Genomic DNA, 27,067 nt, shown 5'->3' with positions numbered 1-27,067 from the left:
AACATGTGTAAATATTTGTATGAACATAAGATTCAACAACAGACAAACTGAACAAGTTCCACAGACATGTGACAAACAGAAATGGGATAATGTGTCACTGAACAAAATGAAAAGTAACAGTCAGTATCTGCAGTGCATCTCCTCCTCATGGATTTGCCCGTTCTTGCTGTGAGATGTTACCCTAGTCTTCCACCAAGGCACCTGCAAGTTCCCGGACATTTCTGGGGGGAATGATCCTTGCGCTCACCCTCCGATCCAACAGGTCCCAGATGTGCTTAATGGGAGAGAGATCCGGGCTCTTCGCTGGCCATGTCAGAACACTGACATTCCTATCTAGCAGGAAACCACGCACAGAACGAGCAGTATGGCTGGTGGCATTGTCATGCTGGAGGGTCATGTCAGGATGAGCCTGCAGGAAGGGTATCACATGAGGGAGGAGGATGTCTTCCCTGTAATGTACAGCATTGAGACTGCCTGCAATGACAAGCTCAGTCCGATGATGCTGTGACACACCGCCCCAGACCATGACGGACCCTCCACATCGACCCCGCTCCAGAGTACAGGCATCGGTGTAACGCTCATTCCTTCGATAATAAATGCGAATCCGATCATCACCCCTGGTGAGACAAAACCGAGACTCGTCCGTGAAGAGTACTTTGCCAGTCCTGTCTGGTCCAGCGAAGGTGGGTTTGAGCCCATAGGCGACGTTGTTGCCAGTGATGTCTGGTGAGGACCTGCCTTTACAACAGGTCTACAATCCCTCAGTTCAGCCTCTCTCAGCCTATTGAGGACAGTCTGAGCACTGATGGAGGGATTGTGCATTCCCTATCCACATCGACGGGACAGTAGCGGAGAGGGTAGAAAGTTAAGTTCCTCAGCGTACACATTATGGACAAACTGAATTGGTCCACCCACATAGACAGCGTGGTGAAGAAGGCACAGCAGCGCCTCTTCAACCTCAGGAGGCTGAAGAAATTCGGCTTGTCACCAAAAGCACTCAAACTTTTACAAATGCACAATCGAGAACATCCTGTCGGGCTGTATCACCGCCTGGTACCGCAACTGCTCCACCCAAAACCGTAAGGCTCTCCAGAGGGTAGTGAGGTCTGCACAACGCATCACCGGGGGCAAAATACCTTCCATCCAGGACACCTACACCACCCGATGTCACAAGAAAAAGATCATCAAGGACAACAACCACCGAGCCACTGCCTGTTCACCCTGCTATCATCCAGAAGGCGAGGTCAGTACAGGTGCATCAAAGCAGGGGCCAAGAGACTGAAAAACAGCTTATCTCAAGGCCATCAGACTGTCAAACAGCCATTACTAACATTGAGTGGCTGCTACCAACATACGGACTCAACTCCAGCCACTGGAAAAATTGATGTAATAAATGTATCACGAGCCACTTTAAACCATGCCATTTCATATAATGTTGACATACCCTACATTACTCATCTCATCTGTATATACTGTACTCTATACCATCTACTGCATCTTGCCTATGCCGTTCTATACAATCACTCATTCATATATTTTTTTATGTACATATTCTTATTCATTCCTTTACACTTGTGTGTGTATAAGGTAATTGTTGTGAAATTGTTAGGTTCGATTACTCGTTGCATATTGCTGCATTGTCGGAACTAGAAACACAAGCATTTCGCTACACTTGATTCCTGGTGTAACTCGGGCAGTTGCTGTTGCCATCATGTACCTGTCCCGCAGGTGGGATGTTTGGGTTGTACCGATCCTGTGCAGGTGTTGTTACACGTGGTCTGCCACTGTGAGGATGATAAGCTGTCCGCCCTGTAGCGCTGTCTTAGGCGTCTCACAGTACGGACATTGCAATTTATTGCCCTGGCCACATCTGCAGTCCTCATGCCTCCTTGCAGCATGCCTAAGGCACGATCACGCAGATGAACAGGGACCCTGGGCATCTTTCTTTTGGTGTTTTTCAGTCAGTAGAAAGGCCTCTTTAGTGTCCTAAGTTTTCATAACTGTGACCTTAATTGCCTACCGTCTGTAAGCTGTTAGTGTCTTAGCGAACGTTACACAGGTGCATGTTTATGGTTCATTGAACAAGCATGGGACACAGTGTTTAAACCGTTTACAATCTGTGAAGTTTTGGATTTTTACAAATTATCTTTGAAAGACAGGGTCCTGAAAAAGGGACGTTTCTTTTTTTGCTGAGTTTATATCCGGTATGTGCTTTTTCTCTCCAATATGTGTAGGTTATAATATACAAACTCTTGTGTCTACACTTCACACCTGAAAGTGACAATTCAAATATAGCTTTCGGTCCTCAATTAAATCACCCTTAAGCATTTTGTGTTGTAAATTAGAATCTTTCCCCACTAATTAGCTTAAAAAGGTACGACTCAAACAAGCATTTCATGAAGGGCAACATAAAAGTTAATTAGCAGGAATTTCCCGGGCTAGGTGGAGGTAACGTTACCCTCCCTGGCATAAGTGTATAGGCAGCAGTTTAGTTCAGAAGAAAATCTGACGAAGAGGAAGCTGGAAATTAGAAGAGATGGAAGACCTCCTTTAGATAACAATGAACATAACTGAAGGCATTTGATTAGAGTCTTCATGTGTTAGTGACTAGTTTGATCTCTCAAAGCCACTGACAGGAGGATGTTCCACAGAGGATTAGACAACGTTGCCTGCCTCCCAAATGGAACTCCACTCCCTGTCTCCCGGTTGGGTGCCATATGGGACTCAGCCTTGGAGTAGAGAAAGAAAAAGAAGGTTGTTATTGCCTCGTAGAGGAAAAGCCAAGAGGCATTTAGGCGTTGTTTTGCTTCATGTTCACTAATAGGAAGACGGAAGGTGCAGTGGTGATGAGTGCAGTCTTTGAAGGCTCTTATCAGACAGTGGTGATGAGTGCAGTCTTTGAAGGCTCTTATCAGACAGTGACTTCAGGGCTGCTTGAGAGTTGGTTCATCACATGAACATGTCCTGCATCAACTGGAAAATGAGTGAGTGTCCAATGAAAGGATATTGAGATGCTGTACCTGTCAATGTCATCTACAATGTTTACCCCTCTAGCACTACAAGTCTATTTTGGGCATTCTGTCATTTTCTGGTCCCTTCACAGCTTAGGTGTGGCTTCATCAGATGATGGCAGATGTTGGCAGAGAAAAAGGCTAGATTTATGTACTGGTGGTGTAAAACTTGACTTAAATCCTTTAGTTCCCTGGGGAAAATAGGTAATTGTGTTATTTGGAAGTGAACTCATGAGGTAGCCCAGCCTGAGACTTAACAGCCCAAATATCAACCTTAGACCTTTAGGATGTCCTTTTGGTGTAATGGTTGAGACATTGGGTTGGCAAACGGGAGACCCAAGGTCAATTCCCACTGGTTACACTTACATGGAGCGTAAAACATGACGAGGGCATGCTTCTTCTTCTTCAGCGCTTCCCTGAAGTCCTCCATTCCTAGATGGCTGACGCTGGACGGCTTGTCTTCCCAGGACTGCTCTGGGGGAGGGGGTGCCTGGGGGCTGGTATAACAAAACCAGACATGATGATAAGGTATGATACACACCAACACTTGTGACTAGAAATGTTGATAACTGCCTGAGTTGAAGCCCATTGATCAGCATATGACACTAATCCTGTGCTGGCAGGGAGACCCGGAATTATAGAAAAGCAGAACAAAGTTAAAGATCATGACTCACTTCTGTAGAAACTCTATGATCTTGTCCTTGCTCCTGAGGTGGGGTAGCGTAAACTTCTCCTCTCCCTTCTCAAAGTACTTGACGGTGGGGAAGCCGGAGATCTTGAAGCGCTCTCCCACTGCCTTGTGGATGGTGGTATCCACAGCTGCCAGAACACCAGGGCTCTGGAGCAACAAGAGGCAGATCAGGATACAATACCGTCATTACATCATAGATGAGCTAGTTCTGACTGGATCACCGCCCTTACGGCTCAACTCAGCCCAGTGAGAATAAAGCAAAACCACTATAAAAACGTAAGCACGTACACCGAGTTTAGGGGAAGCTTTTCATGCAATTTCGCCCGGTGGGTGGTACTGATGTAAATGTCACAGTGGGAGTACATTTCATTGAGCACACAGGTTCAGTGTCGAGAACGAGCTGAGCACTCGCTCCTGCCCGGATCGTGGAATCTATTGATCACACCGCTAAGCCGTAGACTACCGGTTGGCTAAACCTAAGTAACCGATGATACCATTTCATCAGGCAGCCAAAAACATGAAGTAAACAAATGTAAATCTCTGAATCCACGTTATGTTTTCCATTTCATGCAGCCGCAGAACAGAAAGAAGCTAATGAAAATATATTATATTCGAATTTCACGTGGTTTAATGTTGAGAGATATTAACATTCAAAAAGTAATGATGCTGGGTGTGTAAGTATACCTCCAGGATAGTATGGTAAAGTCAGCCTCATGTATAGGCCCTCCAACAAATAAATAAGCCCAAGAACATCCAAAACCCATCAGATGAACAGTTTTTAATGAAGCCAGCAATGCAAATGATTCATCTCAGTGACTGACAGTAGACAGGTGTTAGTGCATGTTGACTAACCAATCACAGTAAAATGAGATTAAAATCAGCTTCATACATTTCACTGAGATGAGTTTAGTAGAGTGGCTTGATAACGGCATTGATGTTGTTGGTTTGCTAGCAAGCAAAACTTGACGTTACACACCGTTCACGTTTGGGGAAAACTGTTCCAGCCAATTGGTAGCGACAGTAGCTAACGTTAGTTCAAATAAAGCTAAATGATCTACTAATATAAAAGTGCAGCTATAAACTAGAATGTATAAATGAATTAGGTCCCAGGAGGAGGGTTTTCAGTTGACCGCGGAGGAGCATCGAATAGTACTTGCACTTTGAAACCCAGGCACACTGACGTACAGCACCGGCCACCGGGAGAAATGGCGTGTAAAGACTGTGTTCCCAAAGTGTACAGTGCATCAAACAAAACAGCAGCTCCTAAATCACTGTCAGGAGAGATTAAAATAACAAGATTATTTGTAAGATTAGCCTCCACAATAGAGGTAAATAAAAAATGTAAAAAACAGTTGACCCCTCTAACGAGGTATTTCAATACAGGCCGAATAAAAACACTGAACAATACACATTTTCACTCTATGTACTTCTATATAAAGCAGAAGGAGAAAAATAGATGACTTCAGCGGTCTCCTGTGCTCAGGGTGGAAGTAGTACAGCCTCCAGGCAGCACATCCGCATTAGGTAATGTGGGAGCTCTTCCCATTGACCTCCAAGCACTGGGTCTGGGCAGGGAGCCGAGGAGAAGAGGAGGACAGAGTGGGTCCAAGCTGCAGATCTCCAGGCAGGCTGCTGCACGGGGACAGCACAGGGAGGGATGAGATAATTGCTCCAATCATGAGGCAATCTCTGGTGATATTTATTGGCCTGCCCCTGGCTCTGGCTCAGGGCTGAAGGAGTGCAGCATTACCATAGCGGAGAGGACAGACACACCCTGCTAATCAGAAACACATAAGGAGCTCGCTCTGGCAACCAGTGAGTCCAGTGTGTCAGACTGACAGCACCAGCCAAGTACAAGGCCAAGTGGGGTTCAAGTTCTGTTCTGATGTTCAGATGCATATCTCAGTACATATCTCACAGCTGGGGTTTGGAATAAGTTAGTTTTACAGAGTGGAGTTGCAAGGCTTCAACATAAGCATGAACATACATTTAAACACACAGAAACAACACAAGCTCTCTGATGCATGCAAACACACTCACACATCAAAAGCACCCTGTATATACACCATCATTGTACTTACATTTTTGTCTTTGTTGAGGTATTCAGCAGCGTCATCATACTCTGGCTTCATCTTCTTACAATGGCCACACCCTGAAGGTGAAAACACAAAACAGACCTGACTTGCTGAGCGACGATGACTTAACGAACAGAAACAGAAATGACAAGCCGAGTTAAGATGTGCTAACGGTAGTGTTAGGGATTCTCACCATACTTACTCATAATCACATAAGTAAATGGCCTAAATAGAACCAACCAAGTGCGTTAATTGAATGAATCAAGCCATTCACAACATTACATTCTCAGTAGGGCCTCATCTAAGTAACATTAAAATAAACTGCAGGGAATTCTCCTCGGTTCCCGCCAACAGTTTTCAACTCAACACTGGCAGTTCTACAATATAGAAATGTACACTGAGTGTAGAAGAAATGAAGAACACCGTCCTAGTATTGCGTTGCCAGAGTGATAGGAGGGAAGAGAGTTTAAGCGAGACCACAGTGACATAGCAGGGTTGGGGATGCGATAGGACTAGTGTTCCCACACAGTGTGAGAACTAGCTGGGTGGAAGGTGTGTGTGTGTGTGTGTGTGTGTGTAAGCTGGACTTGCTTGCCAACAGAGCTGTGACAACAAATTCCTGCGTCATGAATAAATGCTGTGTTCAATAAAAAATGTATGAGCTCTGCAGCAATGAAACTTATTTTTAAACAACTTTCAGACTCTGAACTCAATATTATTACCAAGCATCCCACTAGATGTGTTGTTGTTGGTATATTGTAAAGAGTAGCCTATTCTGTTTGAAGAGCAGAGTGTGTGTGTGTATATTTCCTATACAGCATGGTTGGATGGAACCGCAAGATCTTTAGTTGGCACACTGCCATATTCAAAAACAGCTGTGAACTGTCCTTAAAATCAGATACAGCTGTAATATACACAAAATGAATACAACACACTGCTGCATTCAAAATACGTATTCATGTTTAATTGTAATATTTTTGTAGAATTGTCAGACAGGATGTATCTCTGTCTGACCTTTAAAATAGGAGTGCAAAAGAAGGAGACAGGAATAAAAGAGTATTAGTCTATTCTCTGCATCATCTCTCTACTGCTGCCATCACCTTCATTTACTGTCTGGGGAAGGAGGGTTAAGCTAGATGTAATGTTTCTGATTCACAGCAGGGGAGTGTGTGTGTGTGTGTTTCTGTTGGAGAGCTGGAGAGACAAGGGCTTCGTGGCTATTAAAATAAGGCTGCTTCAATGGGCGGCTGGCCGCATCTCCTCTCCATCATCAGTCTGAATAGACTAGAGGATGCTGGGTAATATGTCTGTTGGGAGGCCAGATCCTGTTGTTTCCCTCAGCCATTCACAGACATGAATTGGTCTCTATACATCCTGCATCTACAGCTGCACAAAGACGACTGAACCAGCCACAGTGTGGAGGGAGGGAGCAGCACAGACAACTGAACCAGCCACAGTGTGGAGGGAGGGAGGGAGCAGCACAGACAACAGAACCAGCCACAGTGTGGAGGGAGGGAGGGAGCAGCACAGACAACTGAACCAGCCACAGTGTGGAGGGAGGGAGCAGCACAGACAACTGAACCAGCCACAGTGTGGAGGGAGGGAGCAGCACAGACAACAGAACCAGCCACAGTGTGGAGGGAGGGAGGGAGCAGCACAGACAACAGAACCAGCCACAGTGTGGAGGGAGGGAGCAGCACAAACAACAGAACCAGCCACAGTGTGGAGGGAGGGAGGGAGCAGCACAGACAACTGAACCAGCCACAGTGTGGAGGGAGGGAGGGAGCAGCACAGACAACTGAACCAGCCACAGTGTGGAGGGAGGGAGCAGCACAGACAACTGAACCAGCCACAGTGTGGAGGGAGGGAGCAGCACAGACAACTGAACCAGCCACAGTGTGGAGGGAGGGAGCAGCGCAGACAACAACCAGCCACAGTGTGGAGGGAGGGAGCAGCGCAGACAACTGAACCAGCCACAGTGTGGAGGGAGGGAGCAGCGCAGACAACTGAACCAGCCACAGTGTGGAGGGAGGGAGCAGCACAGACAACTGAACCAGCCACAGTGTGGAGGGAGGGAGCAGCACAGACAACTGAACCAGCCACAGTGTGGAGGGAGGGAGCAGCACAGACAACAACCAGCCACAGTGTGGAGAGAGGGAGCAGCACAGACAACTGAACCAGCCACAGTGTGAACCAGAGGGAGGGGGAGGGAGACAGCACAGACAACAACCAGAGGTAGGGAGGGAGCAGCACAGACAACTGAACCAGCCACAGTGTGGAGGGAGGGAGGGAGCAGCACAAACAACTGAACCAGCCACAGTGTGGAGGGAGGGAAGGAGGAGCACAAACAATTGAACCAGCTAGTGTGGAGGGAGGGAAGGAGGAGCACAAACAACTGAACCAGCCAGTGTGGAGGGAGGGAGCAGCACAAACAACTGAACCAGCTAGTGTGGTGGGAGGGAGGGAGGGAGGGAGGAGCACAAACAACTGAACCAGCAGTGTTGATGCTCTTGACCATGAGACCATTACTCTCACCATGACAGGTGGACCATTAAGAAACTGCAGTGTGTGTTGGTGTGTGTGTCTCCACGTGTTCTTGGCAGTGCCAGGGAGGGTGTGTGTGTGTATGTATACACAAGCTGCTGAAATGCCTGCTATGCTTGTATCAGCTGGCTGCTCTTGGCTTGGGCGTCTCAGTGAGTGTCCACAGCAGTGCCCAGTGAAGAGTGACAGCAAGGCTGCCCATTGTGAGAGGCAGGGCACCAAGGGGCGAGGGTGGGTCGGTCTAGTGGTCTTCTTGTGTTATGACAAGGAGCCATATAATATGGGACTTTTACCCCCAGTGAGCCTGGGCCCGTTATTTACTACAAATGGGTCCCAGGGTGGGTCCACAGGAGGTGTCTTCATGCAGATTCAGAGTGTAACAATGCATGTAATGTTGCATTTCAAAATGTGTTTCAATATGCACATGCATTTGAAGTAATAGTGCATTTTGACAACAGCACAGTTTTTCAACTCTGTCAAAACATCCCCCTGCTTCTCTCCTGATCGAGATCACATGGAAGAAGCTGAGAACTGTTTTGAAATGGAAACAAATAAACATGTTATCTGTGACACTTTTACATTTTTTTTGTAACAACAGCAATCTGTTACATATTTACCTCATGATGTCATCATCGCCTGTTCCCCTGAGTGTGTGTGTGTGTGTGATATGCTACTTGCTGTGTGTGTTTGTTACTTACATGGGGCATAAAACATGACCAGGGCAGATGGGTGTTCCTCCAGGAACCCATCTAAGGAGTCGTCAGTCAGGTGGAAGACAGGGGAGTCAGTCTCCGACCATTGGACCTCTGGGGCCTTCGGCTGGGGGGGCTGGGGACTAGATGGAGAGAGCGAGGTGGTGGCGGTGGGGGGTGAAAATGAGAGGGAGAAAGACAGAAGAGAAAGAGGGGTGAGAGATGTAAGAAGCCCAGAAGTGAGTTAAAGCAGGTCTGTTATGAGACAGACCTAGCTATAGATCATACGCCACCTCACGTCAGCTACATCTGGCCTGTACTGGTCACACCCGTATGACAGAGCCCTCCCTCCCACTGCCAAGACCAAATACAGACATCTTCCAGTCTTTTATCCATACTGGCCACTAGTCAAGGAGAAAATGTACGAGGGTTCATAACACACTGTCTAGGGGGATGGGTATCTGTTTTAAATGTCACTATGTGCAAATGGGACGCGGTCATAAATCGACAGCTTCCAGACAGTGTGCTCCGGAGTACTTTTGATTATAACTAGGCAAGTCAGTTAAGAACAAATTCTGATGGCCATATAAGTATAGCTAGGCTATACAGTACTTATTCATGTCCAGGTCATTCCTAGGCAACATCAGGTGCACTTCCTCCTTACTTAGCTAGATCGTGATGAATACCTCTAAACCCCTTGTGTCTGTGGGGTCTCTTGCAGAATTCCACAATAGAGGAATCTAAAAGACAAATGCTGCAGTATTTTTCAGGTTCAGCCCATCTCATGGTAGCTGTGTTTTTTGTGTGTTTTTTAAAAATCATTTAACTAGGCAAGTCAGTTAAGAACAAATTCCTATTTACAATGACGGCCTACCACGGCCAAACCCGGACGATGCTGGGCCAATTGTGCGCCGCCCTATGGGACTCTCAATCACGGCCGGATGTAATGCAGCCTGGATCCGATCCAGGGACTGCAGTGACGCCTCTTGCACTGAGATGCAGGGCCTTAGACCACTGGGCCACTCGGGAGTCCTGTGTGAGGCCGTCCACAGAGGCATATAATATTCACGAAGGATATTCGAGACGATTGGATACGTATCTAGATACATGGGCTTTGATACGATACAGGAACCATACGTTTTAGTTTTATTAGAGAACGAATTGATGCGATTCGGTTCAATGCACTAACATGTGTTGCATAAAACACATTCATTTTCCATTCTAAATTCAAATCTGCTGCTGATGGAGCTCATGAGCTGAGCAGACGTGTGTGTAAATGAGTATGTCTATGGTGTGTGTGCCATGTAAGCACCTGAGCTGAGCTATAAGGGAGGCATCTACAGTACCACCCCACTACCACTATCTACAGTAGCCATGTTTTCTGCCTCCCCCACTTTGGCACTGAAATCACCATTACCCACAAGTCTTCATTTTTGAAGATTAAGTGTTTGAGCTAGTAATGTAGTAATGTATTGTGTACAAATTAGTTATGACATAGCCAATGTATACATAGATCATTTGTACACAATAAATATTAAGCTATGACATAGCCAATGAATATACAGCACAACTTTGGATTTCACCCCATCTCAAAATCAGATAGTTTTGACGTTTTTAGTGAGCTTTTCTCTTCCTGCTTTGACCTTTTTTAAGCAAAACTATAGCTGGTGAACAGGAATAATCAAATTAAAATCTATTGTAAGTTCAGCAGGTAGCCTGTTAGAAAGATGACTTGTCTCCAGTAGCTTACTTTTATTTTGGTAAAACACAATTTTCAACAGCACCTATTGTAGATAGCAATAGCCTAGCAAATGACATAAAGTTGTCACTCAACTAGTAAAGCCTAATATCCAGAAAGGCAATTTAGCATTTGAATGCTCAAGGTTCCGCACAGATGTGCAAGATCAGCGCGCGACGCTGTGCACACTGCGCAGTGTGACTAGGCTACTGATATTCCCTGGGGTTGTTTGGCATGCACAATGACTGTCAACACAGACACATGCTTAGTTCCACACCGAATGAGGGGACGCATCAGTTGTCACAAAAAAAGGAGGTATTTTTGAGAAGTGCAAAGAAAGCTACAACCAAAAAAGTTAATCAGCAATTCATAAAGTTTGAATAAATTCTCTGACCAATGCATGCTACATTTGGATCCGGGGTCCGGACCAATGCTGACATAACGTTTGAATAGGTACCGATGCATATCGGTGAATCGCTACATCCCTAATCATTAACTATTAGTACTCCTAGCTGGTCTCCTAGCTGGTCAGACTGGACAGGACCCTGGAGAAAGCCTCTGAGTCAGGCACACTTTGAACATATGCTTGGTGGGTGTGGGCGTCTGTGTGTGTTTGAGAGTGAGAGAGAAAGCGTGTTGTGTGTGAGTGCGTGTACTTGTTATGGGTCTACACCGTGGGACTGTCTCTGAAGTGGTTAGAACACACCAGAGAGGAAAGCGGTCATAGTTTGAAGCATCTGCCAGAGCCACTCGAGACTCAAACTGTCTGTGTTCTCTGACCATAGAGGCATTGTTCCCATATAACAATGTTTCCTCTCGGTCTGTTTCCTGAAATAGCTGTGAAATCTGTTCCGTGCCCTTTCAATAGACTAAAGCATGGTAAACAGTCGAATGAGTGTGAGAGCCAACGGGGAGAAGAGTGAAAGGGGACATTAAAGGGTGTGTTGATGCAGTCTTCATGCAGGAGTAAAATGCCGTGTTTATCTAAAGCGGGTTACAGTACACCAAGTGTACCGGTATACATAGGATATGCATGTGGCCTTGCTAACACCACACGCTTACCAACTGAGCCCAACAGCAACATGAATAGGCCACAGAACTTTTCCCACATCAGTTCCCTAACCAGTGATCAGAAACGCTCCGGACTCTATTTTATGAGGGGAAAGTGATAAGAGGCGAAAGGAAGGCAGGAAGGAAACGCTCACTTCTTCATCCAGTCAGCGATGTCCTTGGCTGTACCTCCGTAGTTTTCATAGTGGTGCAGGAACTTCCCCTTCCTAAAGACCGGGGGGGGGAGAGAGAGAGATATGGGGGGAGAACAGAGAGAAGAGCGAGAACAAAAATATATAAAACATATGCTAGCGACAGTACAGAATGACCCCATCTAGAAAACCCACTAATCCATGTCATGCGTGTTGCACAATGTTCTGAGTTGTGATTCTAAGAACCAGGGCACTACCTACTGTTGACTGCACTGGAAGAGATGAATGTGCCCTTTCATTAACACCAACATCACTTTATTGGTCAATGCACACAAGGTCCAACCGAAATGTGACTATCCCAACCCCTCTAAAAGACACACATACATTCATACATTTTTTGGATAGGACCCGGGAGCTGTTGTTGTGGAGGGCACAACGGTAGGTAATGACATCGATGACTTGATACTAGCAACCCTTCGATTGCCAGCTCACTTCCCACCTGATTTTTCCTGTCAGACCTGGAATTCGACCTGACAACCATCTGGTTGCTGCTCGCCTTTCTAACCGCTAGGCTACCTGCCGACCCACAGAGGATATACAGGCTCCTCAGAGAGAAATACAGTACATCAGAGAGAGCTGAGTCACTGTTGTGGAAAGTGGAAAGGAAACAAAGGAAATGTTTTGTGAAAAAAAGCTCAAACAATACATTAACATCACTAGGTTTAAAATTGCTCAAATGTAGCCAACCAATAGTAAAAGAGCATAGTTATTATGGATTAGAATATGCATTCGAAATATGCATTCGAAAACAGCATTTAGCGGCTAAATTCTGGAGGGGGGGGGGGGTTTCCAATTGTGTGAACACTGTATCTATGTGGAAACAGATACTCGTGTACTAACTTCATCTTCCCTGACCTCCTGCATGTGTCCTGAGACTGAAACAAGTTGGTGGTGGGCCGTAGGACACTAGCTGCTCCCGCTGAACCTAGCTGCTCCCGCTGAACATAGCTGCTCCCGCTGAACATAGCTGCTCCCGCTGAACCTAGCTGCTCCCGCTGAACATAGCTGCTCCCGCTGAACCTAGCTGCTCCCGCTGAACCTAGCTGCTCCCGCTGAACATAGCTGCTCCCGCTGAACATAGCTGCTCCCGCTGAACATAGCTGCTCCCGCTGAACCTAGCTGCTCCCGCTGAACCTAGCTGCTCCCGCTGAACCTAGCTGCTCCCGCTGAACCTAATGCCTGCAGATCCTGGTAATTTGTAACCGTCACTGATCTGCAGGGAATAGAATACAGCAGCCAGTTGTACAGTATTAGTGCCACTCATCACCACTCAGGCACAGAGGGAGAGGTCCTTCTGGGGGGTTCCTACGTTTCTTTTTTTGTTCCGCAAAAATGTTAAAAACACTTTGGCCTAAAGCCTGCAGGTGTAATGCATGATGATGCAGTTTTATAACAAGTTATAGAGCATTATACATGCAGGTTTTAAGTATCGACAAAATGTTTAACTTTGTGGCCTCTCTTCACTGGAAAGAAAAGACATTGGAAAGAGAACTTGAACAGCAAGACAGAGAAAGATCATTGTAGACGCCGTAGGGTTGTCAGCCCCACCACCACTCTAGAGGCTGGGTTGAAAGGCTGAGTGACTGGCACTCGCGGATGCTTTTTCAAAGCCGTTGTCAGATACTCCAATGAGTGTAATTAGCTCCAATGAGTGTAATTTGCTCAATATTAGGAGTTAAGAAATCAAGTTGACAGCATTAGAAATAAGATATTCTCATATTTTCAACTGTAGGTATGTCATTTCTATATACAGTACCAGTCAAAAGTTTGGACACTCATTCAAGTGTTTTTCTTTATTTTCTACATTGTAGAATAATAGTGAAGAAAACAAAATTATGAAATAACATGTGGAACCATGTAGTAACCAAAAAAGTGTGAAACAAATTTGAGATTCTTCAAAGTAGCCACCCTTTGACTTGATGACAGCTTTGCACACTCTTGGGATTCTCTCAAACAGCTTCACCTGGAATGTTTTTCCAACAATCTTGAAGGAGTTCCCACATATGCTGAGCACTTGTTGGCTGCTTTTCCTTTACTCTGCGGTCCAACTCATCCCAAACCATCTCAATGCAGCAATCCATCAGTCTCCTTCTTGGTCAAATAGCCATTACACAGCCTATATGCGTGTTGGGTCATTGTCCTGTTGAAAAGCAAATGATAGTCCCACATCGCTGAAGAATTCTGTGGTAGCCATGCTGGTTAAGTGTGCCTTGAACTCTACATAAATCACTGATAAGGTCACTAGCAAAGCACCCGCACACCATCACAATGCTTCACGGTGGGAACCACACATGCACAGATCATCCGTTCACCTACTCTGCATCTCACAAAGACATGGTTGGAACCAAAAAGCTCAAATTTGGACTAATCAGACCAAAGGACAGATTTCCACTGGTCTAATGTCTTTTGCTCGTGTTTCTTGGCCCAAGCAAGTCTCATATTATTATTGGTGTCCTTTAGTAGTGGTTTCTTTGCAGCAATACAACCATGAAGGCTTGATTCACAAAGTCTCCTCTGAACAGTTGATGTTGAGATGTGTCTAACTTAACTCTGACGCGTTTAAAATGGGCTGCAATTTCTGGGGCTGGTAACGTTAATGAACTTATCCTCTGTAGCAGAGGTAACTCTGGGTCTTCCTTTCCTGTTGCGGTCCTCATGAGAGACAGTTTCATATCGCTTGATGGTTTTTGCAACTGCACTTGTATAAACTTTTTTATTTAATCCAGATTGACTTACGTTCATGTCTTAAAGCAATGATGGACTGATGTTTCTCTTTGCTTATTTGAGCTGTTCTTGAAATAATAGGGACTTGGTTTTTTAACAAATAGTGCCCCCCCCCACCTTGTCACAACACAACTGATTGGCTCAAACGCATTAAGAAGGAAAACATGTCCACAAATTAACTTTTAACAAGGTACACCTGTGAATTGAAATGGATTCCAGGTGAATACCTCATGAAGCTGGTTGGGAGAATGCCAAGAGTGTGCAAAGCGGTCATCAAGGCAAAGGGTGGCTACTTTGAAGAATCTAAAATAATCAACACTTTTTTTGGTTACTACATGATTCCATATGAGTTATTTCATAGTTTTGATGTCTTCACTATTATTCTACAATGTAGAAAATAGTCAAAATAAAGAAAAATCCTGGAATGAGTAGGTGACCAAACTTTTGACTGGTATTATATTTGGACACACCTACTCCCTGCTGTACTTCCAAAGCCATGAGTACATGAGGGAGGTGTGTGTGTGTGTGTGTGTGTGTGTGTGTGTGTGTGTGTGTGTGTGTGTGTGTGTGTGTGTGTGTGTGTGTAGCTTAAAGTAAGGCGGATGAGACTCACTCAAAGTAACAGAAGGTGGGGTAGCCCTTGACATTGTACTCTTGCTTGAGGCCATCAAACTCAGCTGGGTGCACGTTCATCCCAGCCAGCACCTAGGGACCAGACACAGGGAGCATGCACGAACATAGAATTTATTAAAAATCACCACATCACAGCAGGTTAGTTCATTAGAGAAGCACCAAAAAAAAGCTCCACTAAATTAAGATGAATGACTCAAGGGGGGGGGGGGAGACCATGTAAACAGAACTAGACAAGAAAACAGGATGTGACACAAAGTAGACAATGAAATATGCATTGAAATTTGTTCTATCTTGGTTGGCTTTTCAAAACTCAAAGCATCTGTCAAATCCATTTCAATCTGTGAAGTTCCCTGCCTTCAAAAGGTCAATGTTTTAAGACTTATGTCAACACGATTTGGGCTTTCTTATTATTTTTGAAGACTTAAATAAAAACTTTGAGAAAAATGTCCTCTTCATTCACCTGTGACGATATGGTGAAAAATGTGTTGGATGACCTGGCAGACTCTTGCTTATAGTTCCAAATATATCACTTCCTTCTGCTATCACCTCCTCACACACCACACACACACACCATGCAGAGCCAAAACGTAACACTCCATATGTTGTGTGTGTGTGTGTGTGTGTGTGTGTGTACAAGAGAGCTAAATGCATTCATTATGCAAATCTCTAAACGAGGCTTATTTATTCACTCATCATCAGCCAGACTAGCTGAAATCAGACAAAGCATGTGTCCCAAATGACTACTTATTCCCTATATAGTGCACTACAAAAAAGGTAACATAGGAAACAGGGTGGACAGGGAATAGGGTGGCATTTGGGAGCCGAACAAAGACACTTTAAATTAGATCCCATTCCCCTGCTGCTCCATATGAGGCAAACACACGAACAGAAAGATGCAGCTGCAGTAGGTGTTTCTAAGCAGCAGTAGCTAAGTGTTTCTAAGCAGCAGTAGCTAAGTGTTTCTAAGCAGCAGTAGCTAAGTGTTTCTAAGCAGCAGTAGCTAAGCGTTTCTAAGCAGCAGTAGCTAAGCGTTTCTAAGCAGCAGTAGCTAAGCGTTTCTAAGCAGCAGTAGCTAAGCGTTTCTAAGCAGCAGTAGCTAAGCGTTTCTAAGCAGCAGTAGCTAAGCGTTTCTAAGCAGCAGTAGCTAAGCGTTTCCTAGCAGCAGTAGCTAAGCATTTCTAAGCAGCAGTAGCTAAGCGTTTCTAAGCAGCAGCAGCAGCTAAGTGTTTCTAAGCAGCAGCAGCTAGGTGTTTCTAAGCAGCAGTAGCTAAGTGTTTCTAAGCAGCAGTAGCTAAGCGTTTCTAAGCAGCAGTAGAAGCTAAGTGTTTCTAAGCAGCAGTAGCTAGGTGTTTCTAAGAAGCAGTAGAAGCTAAGTGTTTCTAAGAAGCAGTAGAAGCTAAGTGTTTCTAAGCAGCAGTAGCTAAGTGTTTCTAAGCAGCAGTAGCTAAGTGTTTCTAAGCAGCAGTAGAAGCTAAGTGTTTCTAAGCAGCAGTAGCTAAGTGTTTCTAAGCAGCAGTAGCTAAGTGTTTCTAAGCAGCAGTAGCTAGGTGTTTCTAAGCAGCAGTAGCTAAGTAGTGTTTCTAAGCAGCAGTAGCTAAGTGTTTCTAAGCAGCAGTAGCTAGGTGTTTCTAAGCAGCAGTAGCTAAGGTGTTTCTAAGCAGCAGTAGCTAAGTGTTTCTAAGCAGCAGTAGCTAGCTAAGTGTGTTTCTAAGCAGCAGTAGCTAAGTGTGTTTCTAAGCAGCAGTAGCTAAGTGTTTCTAAGCAGCAGTAGCTAGGTGTTTCTAAGCAGCAGCAGCTAGTGTTTCTAAGTAAGTGTTTTCTAAGCAGCAGCAGGTGTTTCTAAGTTTTTCTAAGCAGCAGCAGCTAAGTGTTTCTAAGCAGCAGTAGCTAAGTGTTTCTAAGCAGCAGCAGCTGTAAGCAGCAGTTCTAAGCAGCAGTAGCTAAGTGTTTCTAAGCAGTAGGCTAAGTGTTTCAAGCAGCAGCAGCTAAGGTGTTTCTAAGCAGCAGCAGCTAAGCAGCAGTGTTGTTTCTAAGCAGCAGCAGCTAGGTGTTTCTAAGTGTTGTTTCTAAGCAGCAGTAGCTAAGGTGTTGTTTCTAAGCAGCAGCTAGTGTTTCTAAGCAGCAGGCTGTTTTCTAAGCAGTAGCTAGTGTTTCTAAGCAGCAGTAGGTGTTTCTAAGCAGCAGTAGCAAGTGTTTCTAAGCAGCAGCAGCTGTGTTTCTAAGCAGCAGCTAAGCAGCAGCAGCTAGATAGGTGTTTCTAAGCAGCAGTAGCTCTAAGTGTTTCTAAGCAGCAGTAGCTAGGTGTTTCTAAGCAGCAGTAGAAGCAGCAGTAAGTGTTTCTAAGCAGCAGCTAGCTAAGCAGCAGTGTAGGTGTTTCTAAGCAGCAGCAGCTAAGGTGTTTTTCTAAGCAGCAGTAGCTAAGTGTTTCTAAGCAGCAGTAGCTAGTGTTTCTAAGCAGCAGCAGCTAGGTGTTTCTAAGCAGCAGCTAGGTGTTTCTAAGCAGCAGTAGCTAAGTGTTTCTGGATAAGAGCGTCTGCTAAATGACTTAAATGTAAATGTAAATGTAAGCAGCAGCTAGGTGTTTCTAAGCAGCAGCAGCTAAGTGTTTCTAAGCAGCAGCTAAGTGTTTCTAAGCAGCAGCAGCTAAGTGTTTCTAAGCAGCAGCAGCTAGGCAGCAGTAGCTAAGTGTTTCTAAGCAGTTTCTAAGCAGCAGTAGCTAAGTGTTTCTAAGCAGCTAGGTGTTTCTAAGCAGCAGCAGCTAGGTGTTTCTAAGCAGCAGCTAAGTGTTTCTAAGCAGCAGCAGCTAAGTGTTTCTAAGCAGCAGCAGCAGCTAGGTGTTTCTAAGCAGCAGCAGCTCAGTGTTTCTAAGCAGCAGTAGCTAGTGTTTCTAAGCAGCAGTAGCTAGGTGTTTCTAAGCAGCAGCAGCTAGGTGTTTCTAAGCAGCAGTAGAAGCTAAGTGTTTCTAAGCAGCAGCAGCTAGGTGTTTCTAAGCAGCAGTAGAAGCTAAGTGTTTCTAAGCAGCTAGGTGTTTCTAAGCAGCAGTAGCTAAGTGTTTCTAAGCAGCAGTAGCTAAGTGTTTCTAAGCAGCAGTAGCTAAGTGTTTCTAAGCAGCAGTAGCTAAGTGTTTCTAAGCAGCAGTAGCTAAGTGTTTCTAAGCAGCAGCAGCTAAGTGTTTCTAAGCAGCAGCAGCTAAGTGTTTCTAAGCAGCAGCTAGGTGTTTCTAAGCAGCAGTAGCTAAGTGTTTCTAAGCAGCAGCAGCAGCTAGGTGTTTCTAAGCAGCTAGGTGTTTCTAAGCAGCAGTAGCTAAGTGTTTCTAAGCAGTAGCTAAGTGTTTCTAAGCAGCAGTAGCTAAGTGTTTCTAAGCAGCAGCAGCTAGGTGTTTCTAAGCAGCAGTAGCTAGGTGTTTCTAAGCAGCAGTAGCTAGGTGTTTCTAAGCAGCAGTAGCTAAGTGTTTCTAAGCAGCAGTAGCTAAGTGTTTCTAAGCAGCAGTAGCTAAGTGTTTCTAAGCAGCAGTAGCTAAGTGTTTCTAAGCAGCAGTAGCTAAGTGTTTCTAAGCAGTAGCTAAGTGTTTCTAAGCAGTAGCTAGGTGTATTTTCTCCCCTCAGAGTCGCTCTACTATGCTATGCCTCCTCTGTGCTTGAAGGTGCGTGTTCGATGTGAACACGCGGTCTTGGTAAAGGTGTTCACTTGATGCTTTCTCCTGTGTGATATTGATCCTTAGTTGACTCTTTGGTCTACTTTCTTGTTGTTGAGCTAGAGGTGTTTTACTTTAGCACCGGAACCAAACTACATCTAGCTTTCAAATCTCATCTGTAACCTGTTAAAAAAAGGAACAATCTGTTGGTTGCTACATCCCTTTTTAGACTTTGAAAACAATTAGTTATTGAAGACAATACCTTATAAGCCTCATGAGCTTAGTTGAACTGTCGAACCCCATCAGAACCCAACACATAAGCTTGTTTAACTCCTCTGTCAACAATGTGAATGTAAACAAACACGTATAGCCTCAAAACATGGTTAAAACTATATTATATAATGGATGGTCAGTCGTTGTATCCATAGCTCTGGCAGTGAATTGGAGAGTGGTTACATTTCCTCTAGCCCAATCCATCAGCTTTTCCCCAAATCATTGGTGGGGTTGACCCTGGTTATTCTTCCAACTGCAGATTGCTGCCTTACGACTTAAATTGTACTATTCTGTTTTCAGTGTATATGTGTTTGTGGTGGAGGGAGGGAGGAGGACTATAAGGGAGAGTGAACAAGTGAGCCAACATAAAAACACTATTGCAGTCTAAACAGGCATATAACCCATACAGAGACTGGAGACTTCAACTGCAGAAAGTTGATCACATAACTGTGGCTGTGGGGATTTGAAGTACCTATTTGGGCGACCCAACCAAATTCACATATAAATGTGAGTAATAGATCAATCCTTCTACTTGAAAGCAAGTTTAAGAAGCGATAGATCTTTTCTATGTGTACCATTTCTATGCTTTCCGTTCTTACGTTTGTTTTTTTATGTCTTTTAAATTCAGTTTTGTACACCATCTTCAAAATAGCTGAAACAACAATATTTATAGTTATGGGAAATATATTTCAGAGCAGTTTATATTGATGGTACAATGATTCTGATGAATGGATTTGAACTGAGAGCAACTCACCCAAAAACACACTCCGCGAAAACAGAGGAGCGAAAGTGTGTTAGGATTTTAAGCAATGTTATGTGAGAAGATTTGACTTACATATGTACCCTTGGTCTCTGTAGCTGCCTGTTGAAATACGGGCTGCATCCTCTTACAGACACCACACCCTGTAGGAGTAACAACATGAGACATTACAGACACCACACCCTGTAGGAGGAACAACATGAGACATTACAGACACCACACCCTGTAGGAGGAACAACATGAGACATTACAGACACCACACCCTGTAGGAGGAACAACATGAGACATTACAGACACCACACCCTGTAGGAGGAACAACATGAGACATTACAGACACCACACCCTGTAGGAGGAACAACATGAGACAGACACCACACCCTGTAGGAGGAACAACATGAGACAGACACCACACCCTGTAGGAGGAACAACATGAGACAGACACCTGTAGACACCACACCCTGTAGGAGGAACAACATGAGACAGACACCACACCCTGTAGGAGGAACAACATGAGACAGACACCACACCCTGTAGGAGGAACAACATGAGACAGACACCACACCCTGTAGGAGGAACAACATGAGACAGACACCACACCCTGTAGGAGGAACAACATGAGACAGACACCACACCCTGTAGGAGGAACAACATGAGACAGACACCACACCCTGTAGGAGGAACAACATGAGACAGACACCACACCCTGTAGGAGGAACAACATGAGACATTACAGACACCACACCCTGTAGGAGGAACAACATGAGACATTACAGACACCACACCCTGTAGGAGGAACAACATGAGACATTACAGACACACCACACCCTGTAGGAGGAACAACATGAGACATTACAGACACCACACCCTGTAGGAGGAACAACATGAGACATTACAGACACCACACCCTGTAGGAGGAACAACATGAGACATTACAGACACCACACCCTGTAGGAGTAACAGACACCACACCCTGTAGGAGGAACAACATTACAGACACCACACCCTGTAGGAGGAACAACATGAGACATTACAGACACCACACCCTGTAGGAGGAACAACATGAGACATTACAGACACCACACCCTGTAGGAGGAACAACATGAGACATTACAGACACCACACCCTGTAGGAGGAACAACATGAGACATTACAGACACCACACCCTGTAGGAGGAACAACATGAGACATTACAGACACCACACCCTGTAGGAGGAACAACATGAGACATTACAGACACCACACCCTGTAGGAGGAACAACATGAGACATTACAGACACCACACCCTGTAGGAGGAACAACATGAGACATTACAGACACCACACCCTGTAGGAGGAACAACATGAGACATTACAGACACCACACCCTGTAGGAGGAACAACATGAGACATTACAGACACCACACCCTGTAGGAGGAACAACATGAGACATTACAGACACCACACCCTGTAGGAGGAACAACATGAGACATTACAGACACCACACCCTGTAGACGACTCGTCAATCATTCGCTCTCAATCAACATACTGAACAGGAAGAGTTCCATTGTTTTATCATTCTATCAAGGGCCCAGTAGAATGTGAATACAACTTTGTAGAGCTTGATATATCTAGATTATACAACCAATAAACTACTGCAACATGAACATTCATTTCAAGGACCCAGTGCTTTTCCTTTATACAACTACAAATGGCCAATCGTTAAGTATTACTTAAGTGCACTATGCAGGGCATATGGTGCACTATGCAGGGCATATGGTGCCATTTGGGATGCACAAGTTTCATTTCCCATCTTCAAAATACTCTTCTGATGATGTGCTGTATATTCTATGCCAGTCATTAAAGATTATCTACCAATAGAAGCTATTTGCTCTTATCCAGACTTCTCTAAATGGCTTCGGTAGGAGTTCTTATCAAGAGGTAAAAAACGTATATTAGGAGTCCGTGATTGTGTGTGTGTGTGATGACTCACATGGGGCATAGAACATCATGAGGATTGGCCTCTCCTCCCTCTTTAGAAGCTTCCTGAAGTCCTGAAAGAGAAAGGAGAAGAGTTGGGAGGAAAAAAGGACCTACTGTAGAATGCAGTGAGGGAACTCAGTAGATAGTTGCACAATAGCTCTGCCTGAAAAGTGTACAAACCGTCAAAACCTTGGATTCTCTACCCTACTCCTAAAGTGTGCACTTGTACACTCCCCCTCATGGATTTAAAAGGAATGGACACGAGGAGAATATGTAATTAAGATTCTCCCAAGGGCTGCATTCTGATTCTCTATCCTCCTCCAGATGTTTACACTTGTTCACACCCTCTAATGCATTTCAGAGGTCCATCCCCACTGACCTTCTCCTCCAATGGAGTTTGAGGAGGCGAAGAGAGAGGAGTATGCTACTGACATTCTCCCCGATTCTTCCTCTCCCAAGGTCGCTGACCTCTGACCTCTTCCAATGTGCTTTGAAAGGGATCCTTTAGTCCTCCCAAAGCAGAGTTGTTTAGGCTGACTAATCAACAGATATACTAGGAGCAGGGGGTGGACAACACTGAGGTACACTGTCCATCTCTCTTTGGCTCTTCATATGTATCACTTAAAGCAAAGCACCAATCAAAAACGATCTTTTGGTATTTAATTTAATAGTTCAGTGTTGATATAACGATGGAAAACGTTTCATACTGTGACACTTCCTGTATTTTTTAAGTTCTAGAACTTGAAAACGTGATTTCTGACAAGCAAAACGTGTTGGGACTGTATCAACAGTGAACTAAGGAAACAAATATCAAAAGATAGATTAAGTGGTACCTAAGTGACCAGTCACTATGAGAGTAACTTCCAGACAACAGTTGCTGTCAAACATGCTCATCATCAGAAGACATTTTTTGAACATGCCTTTTGAGGGACAGAGAGAGATCAATCTGCACTCAGAGGGTCGGCTCTCCTCTTACCCTAATGCTTTATTCATCCTCCCTTCCTCACATCCTGAAAGTCTCATTCAGCAGAAGCTGTTGACACATCTACACCACTCAGCAACCCCCCAGGCATGATATACGCCACCCAAAAATATAGGATAAAACAGAATGTTAGTTCATCAAAACACTGTTCAAAGGTGTGTGTGGATGTGTGTGTGCCATGTGTGTACAGAGCTGAGTTCTGACGGCCTCACTGTTGGAAAGCAGTCAGTGAGCCGTCTGTCTGAGAGTGCTGACTGCGGTCAGACCAACTCTCCCTTAATAGACCGTGTTTGAACACAACTGACGTGAACTTCAGAGCTTTTCAGCTTTCTAATGATCACCTGGTCAGTCTATTGCTATGTGTTGTCAGCTTGGAATGCATCAAGATGACCACATTTAGTGGTAGGGAGGCTGGAGGGCAGAGTGGCGAGAATCTCTACACTCTAACCTTTGATGGAAACTTAGGGCATTTGTCAGTGGGTTGTTATGAACGGTTATTGTAAACTGAAAGGTCAACACTGTGCCAGGAAACACATTCCCATGCAGCAGCACCTAGGCTGTAAGATGTTATTTCTGTACTTACTTTCTCAGTTTCTACATGAACAACATCTTTAGCTTCTGGGTTCTCTTCCCAAAGAGGAGCTCCCGTGGGGTCTTTTAAAAACGCCACCATGGACTGGAGGGCAGGAGAGAAGGAGAGACATTGAGACAGAGGGAGTCTAAACAATCATTATCATTCTGTAACAACAAAAAGTGATGTTCACCCTCTAGATTCTAGACATAGTGCTAAACACAAAGAAATGTCCACATCATTTAAAAATATACATTTCCCCACAGTTGTCATACAAAACAGAAGAGAAGGTTCTTGTCTAACAGATGGCAGATGGTATAAATGTCCATCTCAGTGTTCTCCCATCCATCCATCGCAAAGTAACCATAAGCAATTTCCACACGTTCATAATGACTGATGAGCCTTCCAGACAGACATGAACAGCCATTTAAATACAGCAGAAGGTAGGACGGGAAACATTTAACTCCAACTAAAACACCGCTCCCTTTCTGTTCTGCTCAGACATTACACTAACTTTAGAATGACATGTTTTTCTCCATTGCAACAAATTAAATTGACTTTAAAACGTATTCATATAAGTCCGATTCTTCAGTGAGGTTATTACACCTGTCTTACTTTATTACCAACTAGACTACTATGTACTGACGTGCTCACAGCCTCATCCCCTGCCAATGGGCTGGACCAGCCAGGACCAGCACTATAAAGCACTCATAAACCCATTGGATTATCTAGTCTTGACTAACCAACAAAGTCCGTCCAATCAGAATCATCGTGCAGGAAGAGAACCATGGGGATATACAGAAACAGAGAGATTAAGAGAATGAACTCCCATTCATTTAACCAGGAAACAAAGATATCACTCAAATAAGTGCATTGTTTTCATATCAATTACTGTATTGTTGACCTACACTAACAAGGAAAAGAAGATGTCACTGAAATAATGACTGTTGATTGAGACTTTGGGGGACTGTGGGACAATGAGTGAGTCAGTAAAGACCTTGTATGTAGCAGGTCTGTTGTACTCTGTATGGAACGTCCCATCTCTGCAAGAGACAAGAACAGTATTCAATGAATAAAGAGAAGTAGTAGAGTATTTCTGGTTGAGCCTGGCCTTGCATGAGTTCCTGGAGAAGATTCTTACATGTCATTCTTTCTGAAGGCAGCATCTCTTCTAAGCGACATACAGTAAAACAATGAGGTACATGTTATAGTTGAGGTACTCACTTATAATGCAGGAGATCTGCGCCATCACTTTTAGAGCTGGGATCTACCTTCACTTTCTTACACAGTTTACGACCCTCCAAATCCCTGACAGAGAAAGAGAGAGAGGTGGAGGGACAGAGACGGAGGGACAGAGACGTGGAGGGACAGAGACGTGGCGGGACAGAGACGTGGAGGGACAGAGACGTGGCGGGACAGAGACGTGGCGGGACAGAGACGTGGCGGGACAGAGACGTGGCGGGACAGAGACGTGGCGGGACAGAGAGAGAGCAAAGAGAAACAAATGTTAACGTCAAAAACATTAGAGGTTGAAAAAACACTGGAATTAATATTGACTGCATCAAGTCGTTAATAAGATCTCTGCATAGAGACATGAATACTGTCACCTGACTGAGGGGTACTGTACAGACACACTAGTCTGTAGAGGGGGTTGATTAGACTGAGGGGTACTGTACAGACACACTAGTCTGTAGAGGGGGTTGATTAGACTGAGGGGTACTGTACAGACACACACTAGTCTGTAGAGGGGGTGGATTAGACTGAGGGGTACTGTACAGACACACACTAGTCTGTAGAGGGGGTTGATTAGACTGAGGGGTACTGTACAGACACACTAGTCTGTAGAGGGGGTGGATTAGACTGAGGGGTACTGTACAGACACACACTAGTCTGTAGAGGGGGTTGATTAGACTGAGGGGTACTGTACAGACACACTAGTCTGTAGAGGGGGTTGATTAGACTGAGGGGTACTGTACAGACACACTAGTCTGTAGAGGGGGTTGATTAGACTGAGGGGTACTATACAGACACACTAGTCTGTAGAGGGGGTTGATTAGACAGGTTTATGTAAAGAACACAAATCCATATAAGTACATTCAGCCTCACGTCCCCATTTTTTTTTTACCCTTATTTAACAGGTAAATTGACTCAGAACACATTCTCATTTACAGTAGCGACCTGGAAATAGTTACAGGGGAGAGAAGGGGAATTTGCGAATTGGAAGCTAGGGATGATTAGGTGGCTTTGAAGGTATGAGGGCCAGATTGGGAATTTAGCCAGGACACGGGCAAAATTATTCTTACAATAATTGCCATGAGATCTTTAATGACCAAATAGTTTCTGACCAGACCAGCAGCATCTGTTCTCCCATCCAGGGAACGGCCAGGACCAACCCTGCTTACTGTAGCTTCAAAGGCAAGTTAGCAGTAGGATGCAGGGTGCTATTCTTCTGGGCTATGAAGTTATCCACAGATTTGGGAGAGGCCTCCGTCATATTTCCCAGAATGCTCTGTTGCAGGTAGATTTTTTATAATTGTTTGTTTCAATGTGTTTTCTATGCTACACAAAGATAAGAAACAAAAAATGTTCTATATGAATCCAATCTGTGTGTGGTTGGATTAATAGCAACTGATTAGTGAGACAGTTGTTCCAGCAGTGAAGGTAGTCCTGGATTCCCCAACTGAAGAGGTTCCATCGTTAGAGGAATAGATGCTCTCACCCACACACAGCTCCCCCACCAAACCTACATATTCACCACCCACACACACACACACACACACACACACAGCTCCCCCACCAAACCTACATATTCACCACCCACACACACACACACAGCTCCCCCACCAAACCTACATATTCACCACCCACACACACACACACAGCTCCCCCACCAAACCTACATATTCACCACCCACACACACAGCTCCCACACCAAACCTACATATTCACCACCCACACACACACACACACAGCTCTCCCACCAAACCTACATATTCACCACCCACCCACACACACACACACAGCTCCCCCACCAAACCTACATATTCACCACCCACCCACACACACACAGCTCCCCCACCAAACCTACATATTCACCACCCACACACACACACAGCTCCCCCACCAAACCTACATATTCACCACCCACACAGCTCCCCCACCAAACCTACATATTCACCACCCACACACACACACACACAGCTCCCCCACCAAACCTACATATTCACCACCCACCCACACACACACAGCTCCCCCACCAAACCTACATATTCACCACCCACCCACACACACACACAGCTCCCCCACCAAACCTACATATTCACCGCCCACACACACACACAGCTCCCCCACCAAACCTACATATTCACCACCCACACACACACACAGCTCCCCCACCAAACCTACATATTCACCACCCACACACACACAGCTCCCCCACCAAACCTACATATTCACCACCCACACACACAGCTCCCCCACCAAACCTACATATTCACCACCCACACACACACAGCTCCC

The 27,067-nt window shown here is 44.9% G+C and overlaps 1 protein-coding gene across 1 annotated transcript in view; it reads right to left on the bottom strand.

Annotated features, from left to right (window-relative positions):
• The window catches only part of LOC135547588 (protein disulfide-isomerase A5-like), a 54,479-nt gene that overhangs the window by 11,686 nt on the left and 15,726 nt on the right, over window positions 1-27,067 (bottom strand). The window contains exons 4-14 of the mRNA XM_064976727.1: window positions 24,773-24,856; window positions 24,546-24,591; window positions 23,561-23,653; window positions 22,006-22,066; window positions 20,113-20,180; window positions 15,351-15,442; window positions 11,957-12,028; window positions 9,020-9,156; window positions 5,784-5,854; window positions 3,686-3,849; window positions 3,378-3,508 (exon numbers count right to left, since the gene is read on the bottom strand). Coding sequence (XP_064832799.1) covers window positions 3,378-3,508; window positions 3,686-3,849; window positions 5,784-5,854; window positions 9,020-9,156; window positions 11,957-12,028; window positions 15,351-15,442; window positions 20,113-20,180; window positions 22,006-22,066; window positions 23,561-23,653; window positions 24,546-24,591; window positions 24,773-24,856 — 1,019 coding nt within the window. The remainder of the gene's footprint in view (window positions 1-3,377; window positions 3,509-3,685; window positions 3,850-5,783; window positions 5,855-9,019; window positions 9,157-11,956; window positions 12,029-15,350; window positions 15,443-20,112; window positions 20,181-22,005; window positions 22,067-23,560; window positions 23,654-24,545; window positions 24,592-24,772; window positions 24,857-27,067) is intronic.

Source organism: Oncorhynchus masou, chromosome 10 (assembly GCF_036934945.1).
Source record: "Oncorhynchus masou masou isolate Uvic2021 chromosome 10, UVic_Omas_1.1, whole genome shotgun sequence".
NCBI classification, from domain to species: domain Eukaryota; kingdom Metazoa; phylum Chordata; class Actinopteri; order Salmoniformes; family Salmonidae; genus Oncorhynchus; species Oncorhynchus masou.
This window is presented reverse-complemented; position numbering and strand designations above follow the sequence as displayed.